General features: G+C 35.1%; 1 protein-coding gene across 20 annotated transcripts in view; it reads left to right on the forward strand.

The window, feature by feature from the left end:
* EHBP1 (EH domain binding protein 1) overlaps window positions 1-23347 on the forward strand; it is a 519124-nt gene that overhangs the window by 331122 nt on the left and 164655 nt on the right. For 19 of the 20 annotated variants that reach the window (XM_057308933.1, XM_057308930.1, XM_044377838.3 and 16 more), the window contains 3 exons: window positions 7522-7644; window positions 11590-11830; window positions 20106-20295. In XM_057308933.1, coding sequence (XP_057164916.1) covers window positions 7522-7644; window positions 11590-11830; window positions 20106-20295 — 554 coding nt within the window. Of the gene's footprint in view, window positions 1-6762; window positions 6868-7521; window positions 7645-11589; window positions 11831-20105; window positions 20296-23347 lie in introns of all 20 variants that reach the window. The other variant, XM_048222540.2, reaches the window with a different exon arrangement.

Raw genomic sequence — 23347 nt, forward strand, 5'->3', positions numbered from 1 at the left:
TGAATGCAAGAAGTCCATTTATGTGACGTTCTGGAAGAGGCAAAACCAATCCTGTGTGATGGTGATAGCCTGTGGTGTTGGGGATTGATTGAAAAGAGGCATGAGGAAACTCAAGGGGGTGATGCAAATATTCTGGATCTTGGGTTACGTGGGTGGTATACATTTATCAAAATTCATTGAATTATACAATTTAAGGTTTGTGCCTTTCACATAGTGCATATGAAAAATCCTAGAAGGTAACATAAAAATTACTGTTAAGTATATTAGATTAGTAAGAAAATAAGTGCTTTCCAACTTTCTGATTTATTGGTCCGTGTGGTAGCTAGTCTTTAAAAATTGTCTCTCAGTGAATCATGCTTCCTACTATTCATGCCCTTTGATAGTCCTCTCTCTTGCATCTGGGCTAGCCCTGCGAATTACTTTAAACCATAGAATTGGTCGTGGAAGTAACACTTCGTGACCTCTAAAGCTAAGTCATAAAGTGCCTCATATCATCTACCTGGCCCCCTCTTATAAAGCATGTTCAGGGGAAGGCCAGCTGCCATGTAAAAAAGTCCAGCCACCCTGAGATTGCTGTGCTGAGACGAACTCCAAACTAACTATGTGGACAGGACAGTTTGGGAGAGAGATATGCCTGCCCAACCTCCACTTGTTTCTGCTTTCTCAACTGAAATACCAAACATGCAAGTGAAGAAGCCATTTTGGACATCCATCCCAGTTCAAGCTTTCAAATGACTTCAGCCCCAGTCCCGATCTAACTGTAATGAACCACCCCACTAAGTCCAGTCACTCCATAGAAGTGTGAGAGATTGTAATTTGTTGTTTTAAGCCAAATTTTGGGGAGATATGGCTTAAACTATAACACTTCTATAGGTAAATGAAATATAGATACATGTATAGATATATAGATAGACATATAGATAAACACATAGATTAAAAATACTATTTCTGTAATTAAAAAATAAAGTTAGATATTTCTGCCTCTCCAAATGCAATGCCAATATTGTGACTCATTTAGTTCATTCATTCATTCACTTACAACATGTGTTAAGTCCCAACCTTGCTAAAAATTGCTGTGTTTCAGAGATGAAAGATGAACGTGACATAGATATACAGCTATTTGATTCCATTTTTTGTGTAATTGTGTGAGGGGAATGTCTCAGGTCATTAGGGTGAAAATGCCCAGTAGTCAAGTCTAGTACTTACTAAATATCTGAGGATTATCTGCATTTCTGCATTAAGCCAGGAGAGTAGATGAATTCTTCCAGCAAGAGCATTTAGGGAGAAAAAAAAGAATAGGACCTATGATGGAGTTCTAGGGAATGATAATATTTAAGAGGTGGGGGATGAATAGTTATCATTAAATGAGACCAAGACAGAACTATCAAAGAGCTAGGAGAACCAGGTGGTACTATTGTCCTGGAAGGGGCAAAAGGAATTTCAAGGAAGGAAGGGCTAATTACATTTATTCATACAGAGATCAAGTATAAGAGCTGAAAGGTATCTAGTATACTTGCCATCTAGACTATGCAATGGTGACCTCAGTGAGAACAATTTTGGTAAGGGTGATGGATAAAGGTGGACATAAAAACAGTGCAGTGAGTTGAAGAATAAATGGTAGGTGAGAAATTGTGGACTACTATGTTTTAAAGTTGTCTTCTTATGAAGATTAAGAGAGTCTGGCCAAACTAGAAAGGGCTTATGGTTGAGAGACTTTAAAAAAAAAAATTGGGAGCAACTTGGATCATAAGAATAAGCCACTGAGGTTTACTAATTAATTAAGAGTAAGCTCTTGGAGCTCCTGGGGGCCGACTACTCAATGTCTACTTTTCTGCCTGAAGTAGCCGCTTTGTGAAGCAGCCCTATTGTGATACACCATGGGATTAAAAATCATATTTTTAAACGCATTAGTTATATCCATGAATCAAATATTTATGGACCTGAGCCTTTGAGAAAAGTGACATCTTTTGAACCTTGATCTCTGCTAGGAAGTTGAAAGGTTACTATCTTAGACCATCTTAAAATGAGATAGACCTGTACTGAATCTTGTTATGCTTTAGAGGGAACAATGAGGATGCTACAAGATTTGTAGGTATGTTCTAGCTCTAGGCGGCTTATTTTTTCTTCTTCTTTTAACTCAGCTACAGACTTTCTCAAAAGGAAAACATCTCCTACTCTTAATACCACCACCCCAACCACCTTTTTTTGTTCAACGTGATAATCTCTTGTGGCCAATTTCTATCTTCTTTTGCCTTCCTAACAGTAAAGGAGAGTCTCAAATTACTTGACCCTTTGGTTCGATTGCCTGCCCCTAATTTAGTTTTCCTTCTTATTCTCAGCAATGTGAAGCAAGTCCAGACTAACACACTGTTGCTATGACTAAGTTTTACACTACAAGTTTATTGCTCAATTTGAGTAGCACTGGGGTAGAAATTTGTTTGTGCTATTACATAACATCCTTAGCATTTTTCAAATGTGTAAATATTTGGTGAAACAAGACTATAGTCAGTAATATGGTATTATATAAATATATTGGGCCAGGAAGGGTGTTGGTCAAGGTAGTATACTACTGAGAAAGCTTCCCACTGAAAACAATTCTGGGAATAAGTTTTTGTCATAAATCTTATAAATTTTAAACTTTTTCTGATTATATATTATAAAACACATTGGCTGTAGGAAATTTAAAAAAACAAAAGTTTTTTTTTCCATTAATTAATCAATTTATTTTTGTTTTGGAGAAGGAGAGATAGAACCTTTTTTTTTTTTAATTTATTTATTTTGACAGAGATAGACAGCGAGCGAGAGAGGGAACACAATCAGGGGGAGTGGGAGAGGAAGAAGCAGGCTCCCAGCGGAGGAGCCCGATGTGGGACTTGATCCCGGAACTCCAGGATCACGCCCTGAGCCGAAGGCAGTTGCCTAACGACTGCGCTACCCAGGCACCCCGAGAGAGAGAGAATGTTAAGCAGGCTCCATGCCCAGTGCAGAGCCTCGTGTGGGGCTCAGTCTCACAACCCTGAGATCATGACCTTAGCCGAAATCAAGAGTCAGACACTTAACTGACTGAGCCACCCAGGTGCCCTGAAAAGTGCTTTTTTAAAGGGAGAAATACATAACAAAATTATGTATTTTATGCTCCAGCCCAACATCTGTGACTGCCAATTGAATTATTTCCATGGGAAGTTTCGCAGACACCTGTAGCTTGGTATGTTCCAAACCAAACCCCCATCACAGTGGTAGAATACTACCCACATAGTCACCCAAGACAGAAAGCTGACACTTGTTCTAGATTCCTTTCCCTATCCCTCATGTCAAATTTACCACCAAATCATTATTCTTAATTTTTTCTTTAATTAGCCAATATTTATTGATTGCCTCCTTTCGTGGAGTGATGATGCTGACCTTTCTTCCTGTTCTGTTTTTTTCCAAATGCTGCCACCATGTTGCTGCTGCTGGAGTGATGTTTCTAAAATATACATTTTGATTTTTCAGTGGATTCCCACAGTTCTCAGAATAAAGTTCACATTCTTTGGTTTGATCACAATAATCTTTAGAATAGGGCATTTGCCATACTCATCTCATTATTTTCTACCTCTGGCATCTTAAACCCCAAACAACTTGCAGTTCTTCAAATGTGTCTTGTTCTCTTTTGTCTCCCTTTTGTCCTGAAGAATGCTCTCCATTTTGTCTTTTATAATAATAATAATAATAATAATAATAATAATAATAATAATATAATAATGTCTTGTATTTAAATAAATTTAATAAGTTCAGAAGGCCTTCCTGACTTTAGATTGAGCTGTATGCCTCCCTTACACTTTCACATGGCCTGTAATGCATATCTCAATCATAATATTTATCATTCTTATACTATATAATGCTTCACTTGTCTGTCCCACAAAAATATAAAGCCATGAGAGCAGGTACTACCAAAGATATATAACAAGTATTTGATAAATATTTATTAAATAGGTAAGTGGTATTTCTTTGGAGGTTGTCTCTTACTATGATTTAAATTAACATTTATTTGCATACCAAATAGAGGAGGTTTTGGTATAGCTAATTACTATTGCCTTTCACTTTGTTAATATGAATGAAAGTTCTAGAAGCAGAAGTTCTAGGAGGAATGTAAAGATTTATTTAAGTTATGGATAAATAGGAAAACTAGGATAAGAAGGACAACTCATCAGTTACAATGAGAAGAAGAAATTATTTTGGGTTAATGAGGAAATGGTCATCAGTGATACTAAATGTCACTAAAAACAGGATGAGGGGGAGGAAACATTCTAAACATTCAGAAGAATCACAGTGTAAATAATTTAATCATGTGATGGAGTCCTCCTGGTATTATTTAAAGAAATGCCCAGGATGCCTGGATTGCTCATTTGGTTAAGCATCTGCCTGCTACTTGGGTCATGGTCTTGGGGTCCTGGGATCGAGCCCCACACCAGGCTCCATGCTCAGTAAGGCATCTGCTTCTCCCTCTTTCTCTGTCCCTCCCCTCTGCTCATGCTCTCTCTCTCCCCTCTCAAGTGAATAAATAAAATCTTAAAAGAAAGAAAGAAAGAAAGAAAGAAAGAAAGACAGGACCAAGTCTAATATTTCTTTGATATTCCCTAATGCTACTCGTTATAGACGATATTTTTTAAAATGATTGATTTCTACCTTCATTGACTATAAAATAATTAAAATGTATTAGCTATATAAAGAAAACAAATCTGAGTATTATTTTCGAGTTTTTAACCTAGAGGCACCTAGGTGGCTCAGTTGGTTGAGCAGCCAACTCTTGGTTTCAGCTGGGGTGGTGATCCCAGGATTGTGAGATCAAGCCCCAGGTAGCCTCCATGCTCAGTGGGGAGTCTGCTTCAGATTCTCTCTTTGTCCCTTTGCCCCCCCCCCCAACTTGCACACACATTCTCTCTAAAATAAGTAAATAAAACTTTTTAAAAAATAAAGTTTTTTAACCTAGTAATTGTGCATCTGGGAATACAGTGCAAATAAATGTTACTAATATACATGATAAAATGTGGATATTAGTAATAATACCTCAGGCTATTTATGGGAATTAATGCTGGTAATGTATGCAAAGCCCTCCCCACTGCTTAATAAATATTAGCTGCTGCTGTTAATATTTTTTTTCATGCTTTCAAAGTTAAAAATCATTTGCAAATTTTTAATAATATGTAACTAGTAATAAGACTGGTAATCACACTGATCCTCCACTCCATTATATTTCCTTAAAAATTACAACGTTATAACTAGTTGTGAGAGGTAAAGGATCTAGTTTCTGGATGAGCTCTATCTTAATGAGGAGTTTACTAGGTTGAGTGGGAGTGGGGTTTAAAACTCTTGGTAGAATAAAATGAAAGAAGACATATTATAAAGCCTGACTCTTCAACTCTTACTGTTCAAAATCACACAAAGAGTTCAGTTGGTATTGTGTTTACTCCTTATGTTCTGTGGTTTACTTGACTATCTCAAGCAATTTTATTGATGCAAAATGTATTTCTGTTCAAGACAAAAGAACTGAATAAGTTTATCAAATGTGTATATATATTTAGCTCAAAGATCTGTAAAATAACACTTGTATTTCTGACCACCTAATACTCTAGTAGTCATTTACTAAATCTGTTTCAATATTCACATTTTTACAGAATGTAAGTTCCAGAAGGGCAATACCATATATGTTTTTTTCATCTTTGTGTCCCAAGGATAATACTTGGCACAGAGTGGTATTTATTCAACAACAAATGAATGGATGAAGGCAACCTTATTACAATTGTGTATTCTGTGATTTAGTTAAAATAAAATTTTGAATGTGTACTTAGATTCACAGTGTTAAAGAACACCATTTTTAAGTTGAATTTACAACTCTTTTCTATTTTTAACCATTTTTTTCCCTTTCCCCCTGAATAATCTGGATCTGTTTGGTTTGTCCTAATACATAAGCTATTCCCAGGTTGTAACTTTGGAAACAGCAAGGATTAGCTAGAATAACCCAGTAGGCTTTTATTATTTTTTCCAAGCTAATTTTCACTTCGTGGATGGTAATTGCACATATTCAGAGTTGTCCAAATATATATGACTCATGTTAAAAATTCTATTTATGCACAAAATGAATTCTATCTTATTTTAATATTTTTCTATCTAACCTTGGCTAGGGTTAAATTATAAGATTTCCTAAAGCCAATCCTCAAGAGTTCCCTTAAAACAACAATTGCCTTAGAAAACAGGAGTAGAAAGTAGTAGCTGTTGCCTGCTTTTCTTATTTTGTGCTGATTTTTAAAATTCTAGAACATGAACAAGTGCTTTTTCTGTTCATGATTCGTGTAGATAAAATCTTAAAATCTTTAGTTTGCATTTATAATATGAAACAAATAGTACATCTTTTCTATAGTATCAGGAAACATTTTTTTTATTGTTTTAACTGCATCTAAAGCACTGTTTTATAAATACAAAATGTGGTTACTGAAAGCCAATGTCAACTTCTTGGGTTATTATATTTGTTTTGTGTTTATTAACATAGTGGTTATATTAATAATATAAATTTAACAAAATGTTTTTTTCTATTTTAAAATGAGTACAACGTAACTTTCGGTTAAATACATGTGCTGTAGTCCATCAAAATAACATCCTCTGAATGTATTCTTGTGATTAACCAAACATCCCCTCTCTTTGTCTTTTTGAGTAACAGCATTCTTCTATGGCTCTTTAATTAAATGACCTTACCTTACATTTGTCTCGACTGGCTTCTGTTTACAGAAATTGTAAACCAATTGAATGCTCTGAGCAGCTTAGATGAAGATCAAGATGACTGCATAAAGCAAGCAAATATGCCTTCAGCTAAATCAGCCAGTTCCTCTGAAGGTCTAAGAGCTTTCTTCCTTTCTTTCTGCTTCTGATTGCCTGTATTTACTGTGACCTGCTACCTCTTGACTTTTGTCTGTACTTATTAGCTGTCAGTTTTGTCTTTGTGCTTTTCCTTGAATGTTTTCTTTGGTAATTTGTAGCGTACCAATAGGCAACAACATAACTTACCATCATTAGCAAAGCCTTGTAACAGTGCCCTTGATAGGCAGTGATTTTAAAATATCTTATATTAATAGATCATATTGCATGACCGTATTTCTTCAGTTAGCTTATATATTATAACTATACTGTTTTAAAAATATTTGCTTGCATTAAACCCATTTGAATTATTCATATTTAGAAGTGAAGGATATTTTTCTAAAAATCCGTGACAGTACTTTTTTATTGGATTAAATTAGACTCTGATGAAAGTTTCTCTAGTTCATTATCTGATATAAGTTTCAAGTTAATATGCATATATTTGTTTTGTTTTATTTGAAAATGTTGGTATGCTACAAAGTACTTGAATGGCATTCTGCCATAGGTAAAATGCTATATCTTATTATTTGCAGGTATTATTAGTGTGAATTTTTACAATTTGAAATATTTTTTGAACGATCAAGAATTATACTTAACTACAATCATAGAACTAACACATAGGTTTATTTTCAGAGCTTATCAACAAACTGAACTTTTTGGATGAAGCTGAAAAGGACTTGGCCACTGTGACTTTAAATCCATTTGGGGATCCTGATGTAGCAGAATTAAACCCATTTGGAGATCTTGACTCAGAAGGTAGCAAGTCTTTTTCTGTACTTTTAAAAGTCTTTATAAAGTCAAGTTATCTTGAATTGTAATGTAGGAAGAGATTTTTTTGAAAGATTCAAAATAATTTTTGTTTATGATGATACTGTGTTAAATGCAATTGATTCGCAAATCTGGGTAGCTGCCATTGAATTGTTTTTAAAGAAAAAAAAAATTTTACATAAATATTTACATGGGGCTTATTTTTTTTTTAATTCCAGTAGAATTAATATGCAGTGTTTTATTGGTTTCAGGTATACCAAACAGTGATTCAATAAATCTGTACGTTACTCAGTGCTCATCACAATAAGTGTAATCTGAATCCTCTTCACCTATTTCACCCTTCCTCTCTACCCATCTTCTACATGGGGGTTATTTTTAAATTCTTGATAGAGTTTCGTCAAGTTAGATGGTAAAGCTTTAATGTTAGAGATAACAGTATTTCACCTAGCTGGCATATGGCTTATTAGATTAGCCTGCCAAGTAAGGTCAAGTTGTGAGACATGCCGATTTTGGGGTTGTGGGATGGCTTCTCCCTCTGTCAGGTCCTCTGCCCTCACCCTCTGAGAATCCAGTGAACTCCCGCACCCCCTTCCATGTCTTAGGCTGAGAATTATAGTCAGAGTAAGTTGTGCATGTAAATAGCATGGGACAAAAAAAAGATTGAAAACCCCTGTAATCCTATATGCAACATACTTATAAGGAATACATCCACGGAATTTTTTTTTTTTCCTGAGTCATTTTTCCTATCAAATAGTTTTGAACTCTTAAAGCCTAGATAAGAGCTGTTGAAGAAGTTAGGGGCATCTGGGTGGCTCAGTCGTTAAACATCTGCCTTGGGCTCAGGGCGTGATCCCAGCGTTATGGGAACGAGCCCCACATCGGGCTCCTCTGCTGGGAGCCTGCATCTTCCTCTCCCATTCCCCCTGCTTGTGTTCCCTCTCTCTCTGTCAAATAAATAAATAAAATCTGTTAAAAAAAAAAAAAGCTGTTGAGGGAGACCTCTGTTTAATTAAACTGTTTTTTCAAAGTAAATGCAAGAATGATTAACCATTGTGTACATCTTTTAGACTGCTCTTAATGAAGTCCTCATGAGCTTTGAAGAAGTTTGTTACTACCTGTCATAGTGAAATGAGGTTTTCAGGATTTGCTCACGTGGAGCAATATCATTTTGTAATCCATTTCTCCTTCTCTTATTTTCTCCCTTCTTACCAGAATTTAATTTCATAAATTTAACTTAATGAGATTTTATTTTGTTTGTGAGCTATATATATATTAAGAATTATTTTAAATGTCAATGGTAATGGTTATAACGAATCTTGGAAGTAATCTACTTCAGCTGCCTCTTTTCATAGATTAGGAAGCTGAGGCCCAGAGGAATTGAACAAGAACTTTAGGTAAATGGAAGTGGAATTGGAGCTAAGATTCCTAATAAGTGTCTTCTTTTGGCCACATGGCTTCTCCTCAATTGTGTATTACATATATTTCAGTATTCTGAGTTTTATAAATATTACCAAAATATTTTGAGACATCAGTATTTGAGCTTTCCATTTCAAAGTCAAATAAAAAGAGTTTTAAAAATATATGTGGATCTGTTTTCTGAGGTATAGAAAGAAGTAGCAGAATAACATGTAATATGGTATTTCTATTTAGGAGAGGTTAGTCAACCTGATTCAGAATCTTTAACCATGCCTATAGAGCTAAAAAAAAAAAAAAAAGTGACAACCAATATTTTCTTTAAATATACATGTCTTAGAGTCTTTGGTCTAAGTATTTTCTAATAGAAGAATACTTGTTTTTTTAGAAATAATTTTTGAATTTTTATTGATGAAAAATTCACATCCTCAAGTAACAAAAGCATTTAAGGAAAAAATAATGTGTTGAAGTTGTTTAGATGGTTCTTTTATTCGCTTTTACAGCTTCAATTCTCCTCTTAGATTCATGGCATTCTGTGCGTCAGTGACCCTCTTAGAAAGTTATTAAATGTGTTTGTTAGCTTTTATATAAAATAATCTCATTTTAAACTCTTCTTTGTTGCCATTTCTGTCATCTTCAACTGTGCTCTATAGTTTGAATACTTTTTTGCTTTTGGTTTTGTAACTGATGAATTTGCTTAGATCAATTTTTGCAATCCTCTTCCTGAAAGTAAAAATAAAAATCTTATTTCCATTGACTAGTTTTGTCGGTTTCTCAAGCATTTGAAACTTGATATTTGTTAATAAAAATTGAATAGGCAAAAATTTTCCAGCCTCTTTTCCCCTATAGAAAAAAGAAAATGCCTCATTTACATTATTACAAAGATTCTAATGAAGCATTAAGTTTGAATATTATCTTGGTGTTAAAAAAGTTACACAGTTACTGTGTCTCTTCTCTAGCATAGTCTAGATTTAAATTGAAATTTAAAGTTTAAGATTTATTTAAATTAATTTCAGTATTTATTATGATTTTATGAATTCTCTTTCACACTTTATAATTGTTTCTCCATGGTGTATGGAATTTCAATTCAGAGGTTTTTCTCCAGTATAAAGACAAAATAAGTTTTCTGGGCTATTGTCTAAAGTATAAGTAAAAGGAGCTTGACTTTAAAATATCAAAGTCATAAATATGTCAGTCATGAAATTTTTATAATAATTGGATTAAATTGTTTGAAGTGTCACCTATGAAATAGTTATTTTTCTTGAGAATTTCAGTAACCAGTTTTCTGCCTTCTAGAGTATTTTGATAGAATTGCATGGCATAATTAAAATTAACTTTTAAACTACCCTCTGATTGTTGGCTTTCTGAAACTTTTCTTCAGTCTGAGAAAACATTTACTTTAATCAGAATCCATGACCAAATGTTGGACAGTTTTATTATAAATTCTAGTTTTGTTTTAAAATATTAAGTCACATAAGAAGAAAATGGCTGGTACTAAGCACTTCATAAGTATCATTGGAGGATATGATGCTGCTGTAGTGCTTTTTGTGCTGGGAGTCAGAATTTTATTTTTAAATGTACCTTGGTTTTCAAAATGAAATTTAAAACAATAAAATTTAGAAAAATTTGGTGTAACATGTCTATCAGCTTAACAATATGATTTCAATATAGTGCTTTCTATCTGAGAATTCTGACCTTAGTTCTTTACATTATTAAATAGAGTACTTATTGGATCAAAGTTATATTGAAAAAAAAAATCAGCCATCTCATTCAAAGCTCTAAATTTTAAGGTCTTGTAGCATACAGAAACCTACTTTTGGAAGGCTTTGTGAAACAAATTCAGTGATATGTGGGTATGTATTTGATACAGTCCAGAATGAATTTTCAGTTTCCTAAGCGGTCTCTGCTTATGTAACTACCAAAGACAATTTCAAAATTTAATCCACTTTATGTTCTTAAAAAAAATTTATATCAGTATAGACAAATGAAATAATAAATAGAATATTGTACCTCTAAGAAGGTTAAAATTTCAAAAATTGGCATACTGTAATGCTAATAATATTAGAGACTCCAAGGATATTCCAAAGATGCCATTTTAGGGGCACCTGGGTGGCTCAGTTGGTTAAGCATCCGACTCTTGATTTTGGCTCATGTCATGATCTCAGGGTTGTGAGATCAAGCCCCATGTTGGGCTCCATGCTGGGTGCAGAGCCTGCTTAAAATTCTCTCTCTCCTTCTCTCTCTGCCTCTCCCCCTACCCCTCTACAAATTAAATTAAATTAAAAAATAAAAATAGCCTGTTCAAAGCTGCCATCTTGGGGAGCAGCATTCCTGGAGAAGTAGACAAAGATCTTAGGTAGCACATCTTCTGAACGTAGCCCCTCTAAAACATATTATTGTTTTGACTCTTTTAGCCTCCTAGAGTATTAATTCAAGATTATTTATGTAAACACTAAAAATGTAAGAAAATATCAGATAATAATAATTTAATTTAATTCATTTTTTGGTATTGTTTTATAGAACCCATCACCGAAACAGCTTCTCCTAAGAAATCAGAGGAATCTTTTTATAATAATAGCTATAATCCCTTTAAAGAGATACAGACTCCACAGTATTTGAACCCATTCGATGAGCCAGAAACTTTTGTAACTATAAAAGATTCTCCTCCTCAGTCTACAAAAAGAAAAAATGTAAGACCTGTGGACATGAGCAAGTACCTCTATGCTGATAGTTCTAAAACAGAAGAAGAAGAGTTGGATGAGTAAGTACATTTTATTTTGCCATCATCATAAGTCAGTCTCTATGTTTAAAGAGATGCTTCTGTAATATACCTTTACATGGGTAAAAAAAGGTCTGTCCCAGTGTTAATATACAGTTTACAAGTTAGTATCTATCTCATGTCCATCTGAATTTTTATGATCTTGATGCTTATTCTCCACCCTCTTCCATGTGAATGTATGTGCACCCTAAGTGAACAATGGAGAGAAATGTGTTATTGAAATCTCTAGTTAGAATTCCAATTGTGTCTTCTCACAGGAACCACATTATAAGTGACACTTAGGTTTTTTTAATCAATTACTGTAGGCATTACACTTCAATAATGTTAGGTTCTCTTGTGGGAACCGAATCATCATTTATGATATTGTTTTGATGAGAACACTTGTTCAAATGCCAAACAACAAGACCATCACAATTATAAATTAGGAATTGTCTTCATTCGAGTTATTATTCTTACCCAAATATGAGTAATTCTGATTACAAGCTCATTATAAAAAGTCAGTATGATTAGGGTTGCCATTTTACTCAAATCTAGGGTGAGGATAGGATATGGGTGTGTGCAAATTGTATTCCGGAGTTACGCAGTTCACAGGCTGTGTGGCTGCAGACTGTGGCCCTGAATGTGTTAAACAGCATTAACAACAAAACTTCCACTTCTAGCTATGATGGAGTAATAGACTGGATATAGCTTCTTGTCTTAAAACACTAAAAAACTGAGTGAAATATATGAAACAACGGTTTTCAGATATTGTATGCAAATAGCACAGGACAGTGATTTCTGAGAGAACAGAAACAAAGAAGGTGAGCCCTGGACTTCCCCAAGCTTTATTTATGGGAGAGAATTTCTAACTCTAGTTCAGGGAGAAAGAACCCAAAAGTCCTAGTAATCTCCGTGGGTTGAGGAGACAGTTTGGACTTCGGGGGTACTGAGGAGAATAGAGTTGTGGACAGAGTATCAGAGAGGAGAGAGCTACTCAGAAACCGAGTTTCAGGGGTGCCTGGGTGGCACAGCGGTTAAGCGTCTGCCTTCGGCTCAGGGCATGATCCCGGCGTTGTGGGATCGAGCCCCACATCAGGCTCCTCCGCTATGAGCCTGCTTCTTCCTCTCCCACTCCCCCTGCTTGTGTTCCCGCTCTCGCTGGCTGTCTCTCTCTCTGTCAAATAAATAAATAAAATCTTTATAAAAACAAAAAAAAAAAACAAAACAAAACAAAAAAAGAAACCGAGTTTCAGAGATCTGTAGAGGGTTCCCCCTGAGTCTTTAGCTGAGTACTGATGAGAGCATGTACATAGGGAAATTACTAAGGACAAAGAATCTCACAGAAACATCCCTGGAGTTCACCCAGGACCAAGAATAGTTTGTTTCCAAGCAGTTCCTTACACATGGGACGTCAAGTCAAGTCCGCATAAAGGTGTCTCAGTAATGTGGTAAGATTAGCCTTAGACTAAAGGCTGTTCTGGGCTTGCCTATCAAAGCTTAAAAGCAAGGCTCAAAAGAATAAAAATATTTTCAAGTAACTTATCTGCACACCACACAAATATACCAGAGATATCAAATGGAATACCAAAAAATCCAGCACCCAAAACATAAAATTTACAATGTCCAGCAACCACTCAAGAATCTTTTAGGCATATAAAGAAGGAAGAAAATCTGACACATAATGAGGAGGAAACTCAGTCATTAGATATGGATGCAGAAATAGCACAGGTAATGGAATTATAGGATAGTAATTACATGTTTACTTGTCACTGTGTAGGTCTTTGTTTTTCTCAGAAATATGTGAATTTTAGTGTATTAAGATTATTTAGATCTTGGGAAAAATAGTTATTCCTTTAAAAATACAGTTTAATAGGAAATTCTTTCAAAATAATGGGGATATTATACATTGAGGCTCCTTCAATGTATGAAAGTTGGAAACAGTTGTTTGGTGTTAAGAAAGAAATGTCATTTCTTTCCTGTGCATTGGTCAGCCCCTGTTTTGAGCACTATTTTACTTCTGGATGCTGCGCTTTACAAGGGGCATTGATGATTCAGAGCATTAAAAAAGTAGAGCAACAGAGTCATCAAAATGTCTAGGGACTACATCAAATGAGCAGTGATTTAGGGCATAGGGCCTGTTTGACTTAGAAGAGCTATTATTTAGGGGGACTACAATAACCAAATTCAAATATTTGAAAGATTTGTTTGAATGAAGTGGTTGACTCGTTTTCTGTCTCTCTGGAACTGCATTTCTCAACCTTTTCCTATTTTACACCATATGGCCTGTGACTCTCACATGTGCTATATGCTTCCATGGGCCTAGTTGGGTTTTGATAAAACCTAAAAAAGTTCTAACTTTATAAGTACATAGAAATACATCATAGTGATTATCTGATTCCAAACCCAGGTTTAAGATTTCAGTACCAATTAATAACTATACAGGGGTTGAAAAAGTTGGCTCAACTTTTGCTAAGGTTATTATATTTGTTTTCTTTGAAATAGCTAATGTGTGATCAAAATAAAATTTCTCATGGGTGGTGTAGGTGCTGACTAATAGCCACACACCTAGAGTATTTGAATGTAAATATAAACTTTTAAGTACAAGCATTCAGTCATTCCAAGATGCATGAGTATTACACAACACACACACACACACACACCCTGCTCTCTCCTATTAACAAATTAAAGAGACATCTAATGTTTGCTTAAACTTTTAAAATGCCTTAGTAAAAACTAAAATCAGAATCACTGGGTGTTTCCTTTTGACCATTCTTTTTTTCCACATGAAAGTCACAGTCTTTACAAGTTTCCCATGAATAAAAAACACTCTAAATTGCTCAATCATCTGAGATTACCAGAGGGAACCTATAAACACTTCAGCTTTTCTTTTTTTTAATAGGAATATACATACACATTCTAAAGATTGCTCATCAACTAATCTGAGAGTCCAGGAAGAACTCTTTTTTCTGTTCCTTTTTTCTCTAAAAGTTTGTAGGTCCAACTACATTAGCAGAAATCTTCCAAAATTTGTTCTTACTTTAATAATAAACTTATGACCTTTCGTCCAGTGAAAAGCCTGTATTACTCATCTTCCATTACCAAACTCTTCCTGCATCCTCTGACATAAAACTATCACAAATAAATAGTGCTGAGTCTTTTGATGTGTAAAGCAACCTTCAGAACCTCACATATCCATCAGCACCAAGAGAAACTAAACACCCTTCAATGCTAGTAGCACGTGTCCTGGACACTTAGCAACCACAGGGGTTTTCTCAGTTTTCTTGTGTTTTGGAGTTAGTTCAGCCATTCTAGTTTATGTAGCAAAAATGAAAACGGAGAAAGCAATAAAATTTTTCAAAACATTTATGAAATGACTTTTGAGGTCCAGCATAAAATCATTCCTGGTATGGTTGTATGTCCATTTCCCAAGGGAAGTTGCCTTTGAATTTTATTCAGAGAAGCTGCACACTCATTTAAGAAATGTGGTTTGTCCAAAGAAACATAAATTTTCAAAGTGAGAGGAAAAGACTATAGGTTTCACTATACCCTTGCTTCATATTGTTTTATTTTTTCAGTAGGTTAATCCTATTTCTAATCAACTTACAGTTTTTCTTTCCGTAATTATTCTTCTTGGATGAATTATTTTCTTTCTTTCTTTCTTTTTTTAATAAAGATTTTATTTATTTATTTGACAGAGATAGAAACAGCCAGTGAGAGTGGGAACACAAGCAGGGGGAGTGGGAGAGGAAGAAGCAGGCTCATAGTGGAGGAGCCTGATGTGGGGCTCGATCCCACAACGCCGGGATCACGCCCTGAGCCGAAGGCAGATGCTTAACCGCTGTGCCACCCAGGCGCCCCGGGTGAATTATTTTCTAAGCAATTTAGAATAATGTCATTTAAAATTATTCTAATTTTCCACTTAATGTAAGCGATGAATTTTTAGTTCACGGTGACTTAATGATGTAACCGATCTATTACTCAAGTATATAATACAAGGGTAAAAATGCTCTTTGTTTATTCAGAGTGATGTAGGAAGCCCTGAAATAGGTTATTCAAATAATAGATGATCAATGGAATGTGGAAATTATGCTAGTTCCTTAAATAATTTTTCTTTACTAAAAATGTTAAGTATTTTTAAAAAGGCATTGATCAGTAATTGTATAACTTATTTTTATAGAGAAGGGAGCATGTTCATAATCATATATATTATATATATGTTCACTTTTTTATAGCACAGTATATACTATTCACTTTTTTAGTAGCACTTTTTTTATTGAGATATATATACTTCACATAACATAAAATTCTATATTTAAAGTGTACACTTCAGTGGTTCTTAGCTAATTCACTGTGTTGTGCAGCCATCACCACAGTCTAATTCTGGAGCATTTTCGTCACCCCAAAAAGAAATCCTTTACCTATTAGTGGTTAATTTCAATTCCTCCCTTCCCCTGTCTCCTGAAAACCATTAATCTGCCTTTTGTTCATATGGATTTGAGTATCCTGGACACTTCATATAAATAGAATCATATCCTGTTTATTCTTAAAGAGTAGGAAATTTAGTTTTAGTTAGAAATGTCCGGTCCATAGAGAGGATCATTCACAGCCCTTGGAAGTAGAAGCTTGTCTTATGCTGATTTAGAACCTAGCAAGTGGTGGTGCCAAGCACACTGTTTTCTTACCGGTAGATTATAGTGTGCAGAGACACTTATTCCTTTAGTCCTTCTGGTGGTGAGGCAGGGTCCGGGGCAGCTGGAGTCCCTGGTACTCCGATTTTCCAGCAGCTTCCTATGTTTTTACGATAGCATGACATACAAATTTCATTTTTACTACATGTCATAGGGTAAAAGAGATTGAGAAACATAGCTCTAATTATTTCAAGAATATGTCTATTTTGATTATGTTTCTAGGAATATGAGTCTTATGATCCAGCTTTGGAAATCAGCTGATTATGAACTTCTTTTCGACTTGCATTTACCTTCTTTTGACAAGAATACTAATATTCAGGTGGTTAGAGGGAGGCCCAAGTGGTTTGAAGCAGGCAGAGATAGGAAGAAAAAGGACAATATCTAGTTACTTTTATATACATACTAGTTATGTTTTATAAAAATGGCATGCAACTGAGTATTGTAAATTAAGTTAAATAAAGTGTACTGAATCATACCTGTTTTAAGGGATTCTGTCGTTGTTTTCTTTGAAGCACAAATCCTTTTGTAATATAAATATCCTCTAACACTTCTTAGGTTTTCTTGAAACTAGCCATATTTACATAACAAATTAATAATAATGATTATTGTGACAGCTACCATCTTACAAACTACTATGGAAGCTTATTGTAGCGAGACCGAACCAATACCAATTTTTTTAGAATATCACCTATATAATTCATATAACTGAATTAATTCAGTTAGATAGAAATGGGTCTGTTCAGTTCTGAAACATTTAACATTAGTTGGCAAGTAGTCAGTTTGGGAGGAAGATTTTTCTCTTTTTTAGCTTGTGGAGTTTAAAAAAAAATGTTTTCATCTCATTTCTTTACGTTTACCTCCCTTCAGACTGCTTTTAGAGTTTGAAAAACAGCTGCATGAGGCTATCAATAAAATTAGCCCAAGAAACAAGCTTGTTGTAAGGATTAAATGAGTTAGTACATGTGAAATACTTCAGGGCGCCTGGGTGGCATAGCGGTTAAGCATCTGCCTTCGGCTCAGGGCGTGATCCCGGCGTTATGGGATCGAGCCCCACATCAGGCTCCTCCGCTATGAGCCTGCTTCTTCCTCTCCCACTCCCTCTGCTTGTGTTCCCTCTCTCGCTGGCTGTCTCTATCTCTGTCGAATAAATAAATAAAATCTTTAAAAAAAAAAAAAAGTACATGTGAAATACTTAAAATAATGCCTAGCATAGCATAAACACTTTATTAATCTTCGTTCATAATGTTATTGGTAAGCCCTACGTTCTAGGCTAGATGTGATACCTTTCATATCTCTTTTCAGAGAGAATGTTCAGCTTTTTCTGAACACCTAGTTCTTTTAACATTGTTTCTCACTTTGATATCCCCAAGTTATTCTCCAGGTTATAAACATGGGATGTAAATACTTCAAGCATATCTTGATCACTTACTAGGCAAGAATATTTTGTCTGAAAAGCAAATTTTCAAGTATATATCTGTTTCCTGTTCTTATTGTCTTGAATGCACAGACATAAGAAGAGGAAGAACAGGAAATAGGTTTCTTTGTAAATGCCAACCCCATTCAGTTAAAAGCAACCACGCTGGGCAGAGTTGAGAGAGATTCTGTGGCTGTACTGTAGCTCAATGGAAGGAATCCCATGACACTAATTGTTGCCATGAGTACAGCATATGAATGACATCACAAGTATGATATATTTCCCATCTCTGATCCATATCTGCTTGGTACCCAGTCTCATATGATTTGACTGTCTATATATAAATTCTTAGGCAAAGGTGTACATAACTGGTATTGGTTCTAAGTGAGTCTGATACTGTTGTAGTTAAAAAAGCATTCATAATTAAAACAGAGGGTTATCACCAATACAGGCCTTATATGACTAGGTGGAATTCCCTTGGAATAATCACTATATTTGGATCAGCTGGTACTTAGCCTTGTGATCTCAGAAATTTTATTCTTTACACATAAGATTCTAGAGAACCAACTGGTGTTGGGGAAAAAAAATGCAACAAACTAATAAATAAAAACCAGGATAACAGTTTATAGGAAGAATAATCATCACATACACCAGATACTTGTGTTTATGGATAACTAATGAGAAAAAAGCTCATCTACTCATAAAAGGAGTTAACAAGGAAGATTTTTTGCCTAATCCTAGACTGTAGGTAGAGGGGGGGAAAAAGTCTTCCCAGAGAAGTTATAAGCACATAGGCCCACCCAAATCCTCCATGGATTTGACATTATGTTGGTAGGATGGTCTGGGATCCTCCAAGCCAAGAAAATAGCACATAATGTCTCTTAAAGCACTTGGCAAACACAAACATAAACATTGGAGAGAGTCACTCCCAGCTCAGACTATGCAGGATTTCTTCAGATTAAGCCCTGAACTTAAAATCTAGAATTACAAATCATACAAGGAAATAGTATACTAAGAGAAAGAGTCAGGAGACAAAAGGAACACTAGGATTGTACATGCAAGAACTTGAACTAATAGATTTATCAGATAGAGACTCTGAAATAAATGTTAAAATGATTAACGACTCAAATCTGTGTACTGGAGGTATTTTACACACAGTTGCATGAAGAAAAATGCTTATCAGAATTAAAAATTCATGGAGAATTAAACATTAAGTTAGACACAGATGAAGAGAGAAAAAGTTAACTGGATCATAGAAATGAGGGAATTATCCAGAATATAACACAGGAGGAATGAAAATTTGTAAAAATATGAAGGAGAGAGATAATTCAAAATGCATCTGATAAGATTTCCTAAAGAAGAGAATAGAGAATAGAGAAGAGGCTATCAAAGAGATAATGGTTGATAATTTTTCAGAGATAATGAAATAGTCATCTTCAGACTCAGGAGATATGAGGAGCCTGAAATAGGATAAATTAAAAGAAATCCACACCTAGACATATCATAGTAAAATTGCTCAAAACCAGAAGAAAAAAAAAGATCCTAAGCAACCAAAGATAAAAGATGACTTCTAAAAGAGCAATGGTAGGCTGACTGTGGGCTAATATCATCAGAGTGTTGAGGTGAATTAACTGACAACTAGAATTCTCTACCTAGCTAAATTATCGTTTAAGTGTGACATAAAGACATTTTCAATGCCAGGCAGAATTTACTATTAACAGAACCTTGCTGAATGAACTTCTAAATGCATTTCATCCTAATGAGAAGGGATGAAGCACGAGAAAAAAAAATGTTTGATGTGGGGAGCATAAAAAAACACATCAGTATTTCCACATCTTATTTCCTTTTTCTTGGGTGTGGGGAGTATATAGGATTTACTATTACTATAAACATTTTTCTAAGGATCTATATAAAATAGAGCTAAGTGTGACCTTGTATGAAACAAATTTTAAAATACTTTTTAAAAGGGAAAAATTTTGTTGTCAGTGATTAACAAAACAATGGATTAATTGTGATTGTTTCCAAATTGTAGGTCATCACCAGTTTGGGTTTCTCCTTATTATTTTCAGTAGGTTTTAGTTTTATAAATTTTTGTAAATCTTTATTTTTTTATTATTTTAGTTAGGAATAAGCTATTTTTAGAGTAACATTTAACAATAATTCTTCTTTCATTTAGATCTAATCCTTTTTATGAACCCAAACCAACTCTTCCTCCAAATAATTTGGTGACTCCAATTCAAGAACTGGAAACCGAAAGGAGAGTGAAAAGAAAAGCTCCAGCCCCACCAGCCATCTCACCAAAGACAGGAGGAGTAAATGAAAACACAAGTATTTCTGCAGGAAGAGATCTCTCCACTTCTCCTAAGGTAGGAGTTTATTCGTAGTAAAAACACCTATTATATTTGATCTTTTCCCCCCATGAAATTTAATTCAAATTAAGAAAAGTCATTGTTTGCTATTTTTGATGATTTAAAAGTAAAATCCAAGTAAATCCCTTATACTGCAATGCAATGTATATGTTTGGGAGCCTGTAAATTTACAGAACAGTATGATTAGATTGTTCCAGATTTTTTAAATGCTGTTTTGAAATAGAGGAAGAAAGACGTTGTAATTGTAGGGATGGTGCTTTAGAGAAAGGACCCTCTAAAGCAGCTAGGTGTGAGGAACAGCTTGCACTGATACAGAGGAAGGAATAGAAATCATCCTTCGAGAAACATATGGGAAAGATTAAGGGCCAGTGCAGAGAAATGCTTTATTGAACAATTTCAATATTGTCATTTTGATTTATGTCTAAGTTAAAATTTTGGCCTTATTGTCATTATTTTTAGAAGTTTTAATGCATAATACTTGGAAAGGTAAGACACATTGTTGGAATAAGTCTAAAGCTTTTACATGATTTGGTTGCAAGTAGTATGATACCTTGTGTGTTCAAGGTAGAAATGTTGGATTTAGCAAGTTTTTTTAGGTAAGTAACTTTTGCCCATCAGCTCATGGGTGTTTTGTTCATATTACATTATTTAATTCTCACAGGTAGTCAAGGGAAAAATAAGGTGGACTTCAACTCAGTGGAATAAAGTAAAGGTCACAGGTCCCTTAGCCAGTAGAAACAGGTTTGGAACTGGTATTTTCATTAATTGTGTGATATCTAGGCCATACTCCACCTCAGGTACCTGGGCTGCTGTTTTTCTCAAGGGCACTGAAGTTCAGTAATTTCTCTTGGATTTTTTAGTTCATTCTTTGGTTTCTGTTAAATGCCAGAGTCCTGAAATTGTTTGTTTGCCTGTATTTTCATTGTTTTAGAGAGACAGTGAGGTCCCTGAGGTTTTCACTCTGCTATTCTAGAAGTCAGTCTTCAGGTGTTTGTTTTTATATCAGGTATTTTTTAACCCTGTTACTCTAGGGGGAGAAACTGGGACTAAATTCCATCTTCTAATTGACTAGGGAAAGGTGGGAGTGGGGTCGCAACTCTAAATGAGAGCAACAAATGGTAGAAATTAAAGCAGAGGAGATGGCCAATTCCTGTACCCATGAGGGGAAAAAAAAGACAGTAATTAGGGCACAAGAATACCTTGTCTCTCAAATCTCTACTCCATTGTCTATTCCCTGCCCCATCCTCTCCTATAGTCCATCAGGAGTTTGAAGCTAATCAAGAAATCTTAATCTCTTTGTAGGGGAATGAAAAGGAATTTAACATTGCCTATTGTATGCATTTGATCCATAGGACAACCTGAGTAATGCATACCATTATCTTCTTTTTATATATGAGAAACTGAACCTTAGTTAAGTAACTTGCTCAAAATGATAAAACTAGTAGTGACAATGCCTGCATTAAAATTCAGGTCCTTTGGGGCGCCTGGGTGGCACAGCGGTTAAGCGTCTGCCTTCGGCTCAGGGCGTGATCCCGGCATTATGGGAAGCCCAGGGTAAACCAAAGTCAGAATTACATACAGTAGTTCCCTTGATTGGTCCCAGCAACAAGTTCAAACCACAAGGCAGACACCTTTTTCAGCTTTTGCACATGAACACCTCCTAGAAAGTTCCTTACCTCCATTTCTATCTGTGTAAAACTGCAGAATGATGCTTACAGGCCATTCATGCTAAAAAACAATGAGCCCACAATTGAACTGTTAATATCCTCATATGTACATTGAAAATATCTCATACTTTCCAAGAAAAATAATAAAAAGCACAAGGATCAGAATTTAATTGAATGCAATGGTAAATACACGGTTATTTTGTAAAATAAAAACGCCAAACTTCATCCAGTGACAGTGGGGTGCAGGGGGTGGGTAAGTTACCTATAAAATTTTTACTTACTTGAATGCCTTACTTAACCAGAATAAGTTGTTCCTCAATAATAAATGGCACACTCTTGTAGGTGTCACCTGTTCTGTTGGTTAGTGCTCTTGGTTATAGCTAATAGAAACAAGCCATTTGGTTGAATTTTTTTTTTTTTTTTTTTTAACTTAAGCAAAAGGATAGCTTGTTTTAAAGACCCAAGGAGATTTTACAGAACCCTAGGAAGAGAATACAACTGGGCCTCAGGAATTAGCAACAATTTTATCTCCCTCTCCCTCTCCCTCTGGAATGTCTTCAATCTGCCTTTACCTTTTTAATGATAGTTTAGTCCAGCCTGTTTTCTTCCTGCAAAATAGTTTATGTTCTGGAATTCCCTGTCTCCCCCTGCAAAGCTAACCTTCTTTCAGTGTGGCTGATTTTAGTTAAAGGTTAAGAAAAAATTGCACTGAATCAAGTACTTTTTCTTAATATGTCTGTGGAGCCTACCAGAATTGTTATTTTTTAAGATCTTATTAATCAAATGAGTCTGTGGTTAATGGGATTTCAGTTGGAATTAGAATTATCTACAAGCAATAGAAAGCCTCAAATGGCAGTTTTTTTTTGTTTTATGATTTTGTTTTTAAGCAATCTCAACACCCAGCGTGGATCATGAACTCACAACCCTGAGATCAAGAGTCGCATGCTCCACTGATGAGCCAGTCAGGTGCCCCTCAAATGCCAGTTTAAATAAAAGAAAAATTTATTTCTGTCTTTGAAAATGTTGAAGGTCCATTGACAGTACAGTAACCTCACAAAGGCATCAGGGACCCAGTCTCCTATTTTTGCTGACCCACCATCCTTGGCATAGACTTCCAAGATAGCTATCTTTGAACCACAGCCAATATGCCCCATTCCAGTAAACAAGAAAAGGACAAAAAACAGTCACACCTACCTCTAGCAAGGGACATTAGAAAATAAATCTTTATTCTGGGGAGTTGTATCATCCAGCTAAAAATCAAGGGTTCTAGAACTAAGACGGAAGAGTAGAATGAATATTAGGGAACAGTTGGCAGGTTGTGTTGTAGAAGGCTATTAAAATGTGAGTTTTATAGTGGAGATGCAAATGAGCCCAAATCTTGG

This window comes from Ursus arctos, unplaced genomic scaffold, assembly GCF_023065955.2.
Source record: "Ursus arctos isolate Adak ecotype North America unplaced genomic scaffold, UrsArc2.0 scaffold_8, whole genome shotgun sequence".
NCBI lineage: Eukaryota > Metazoa > Chordata > Mammalia > Carnivora > Ursidae > Ursus > Ursus arctos.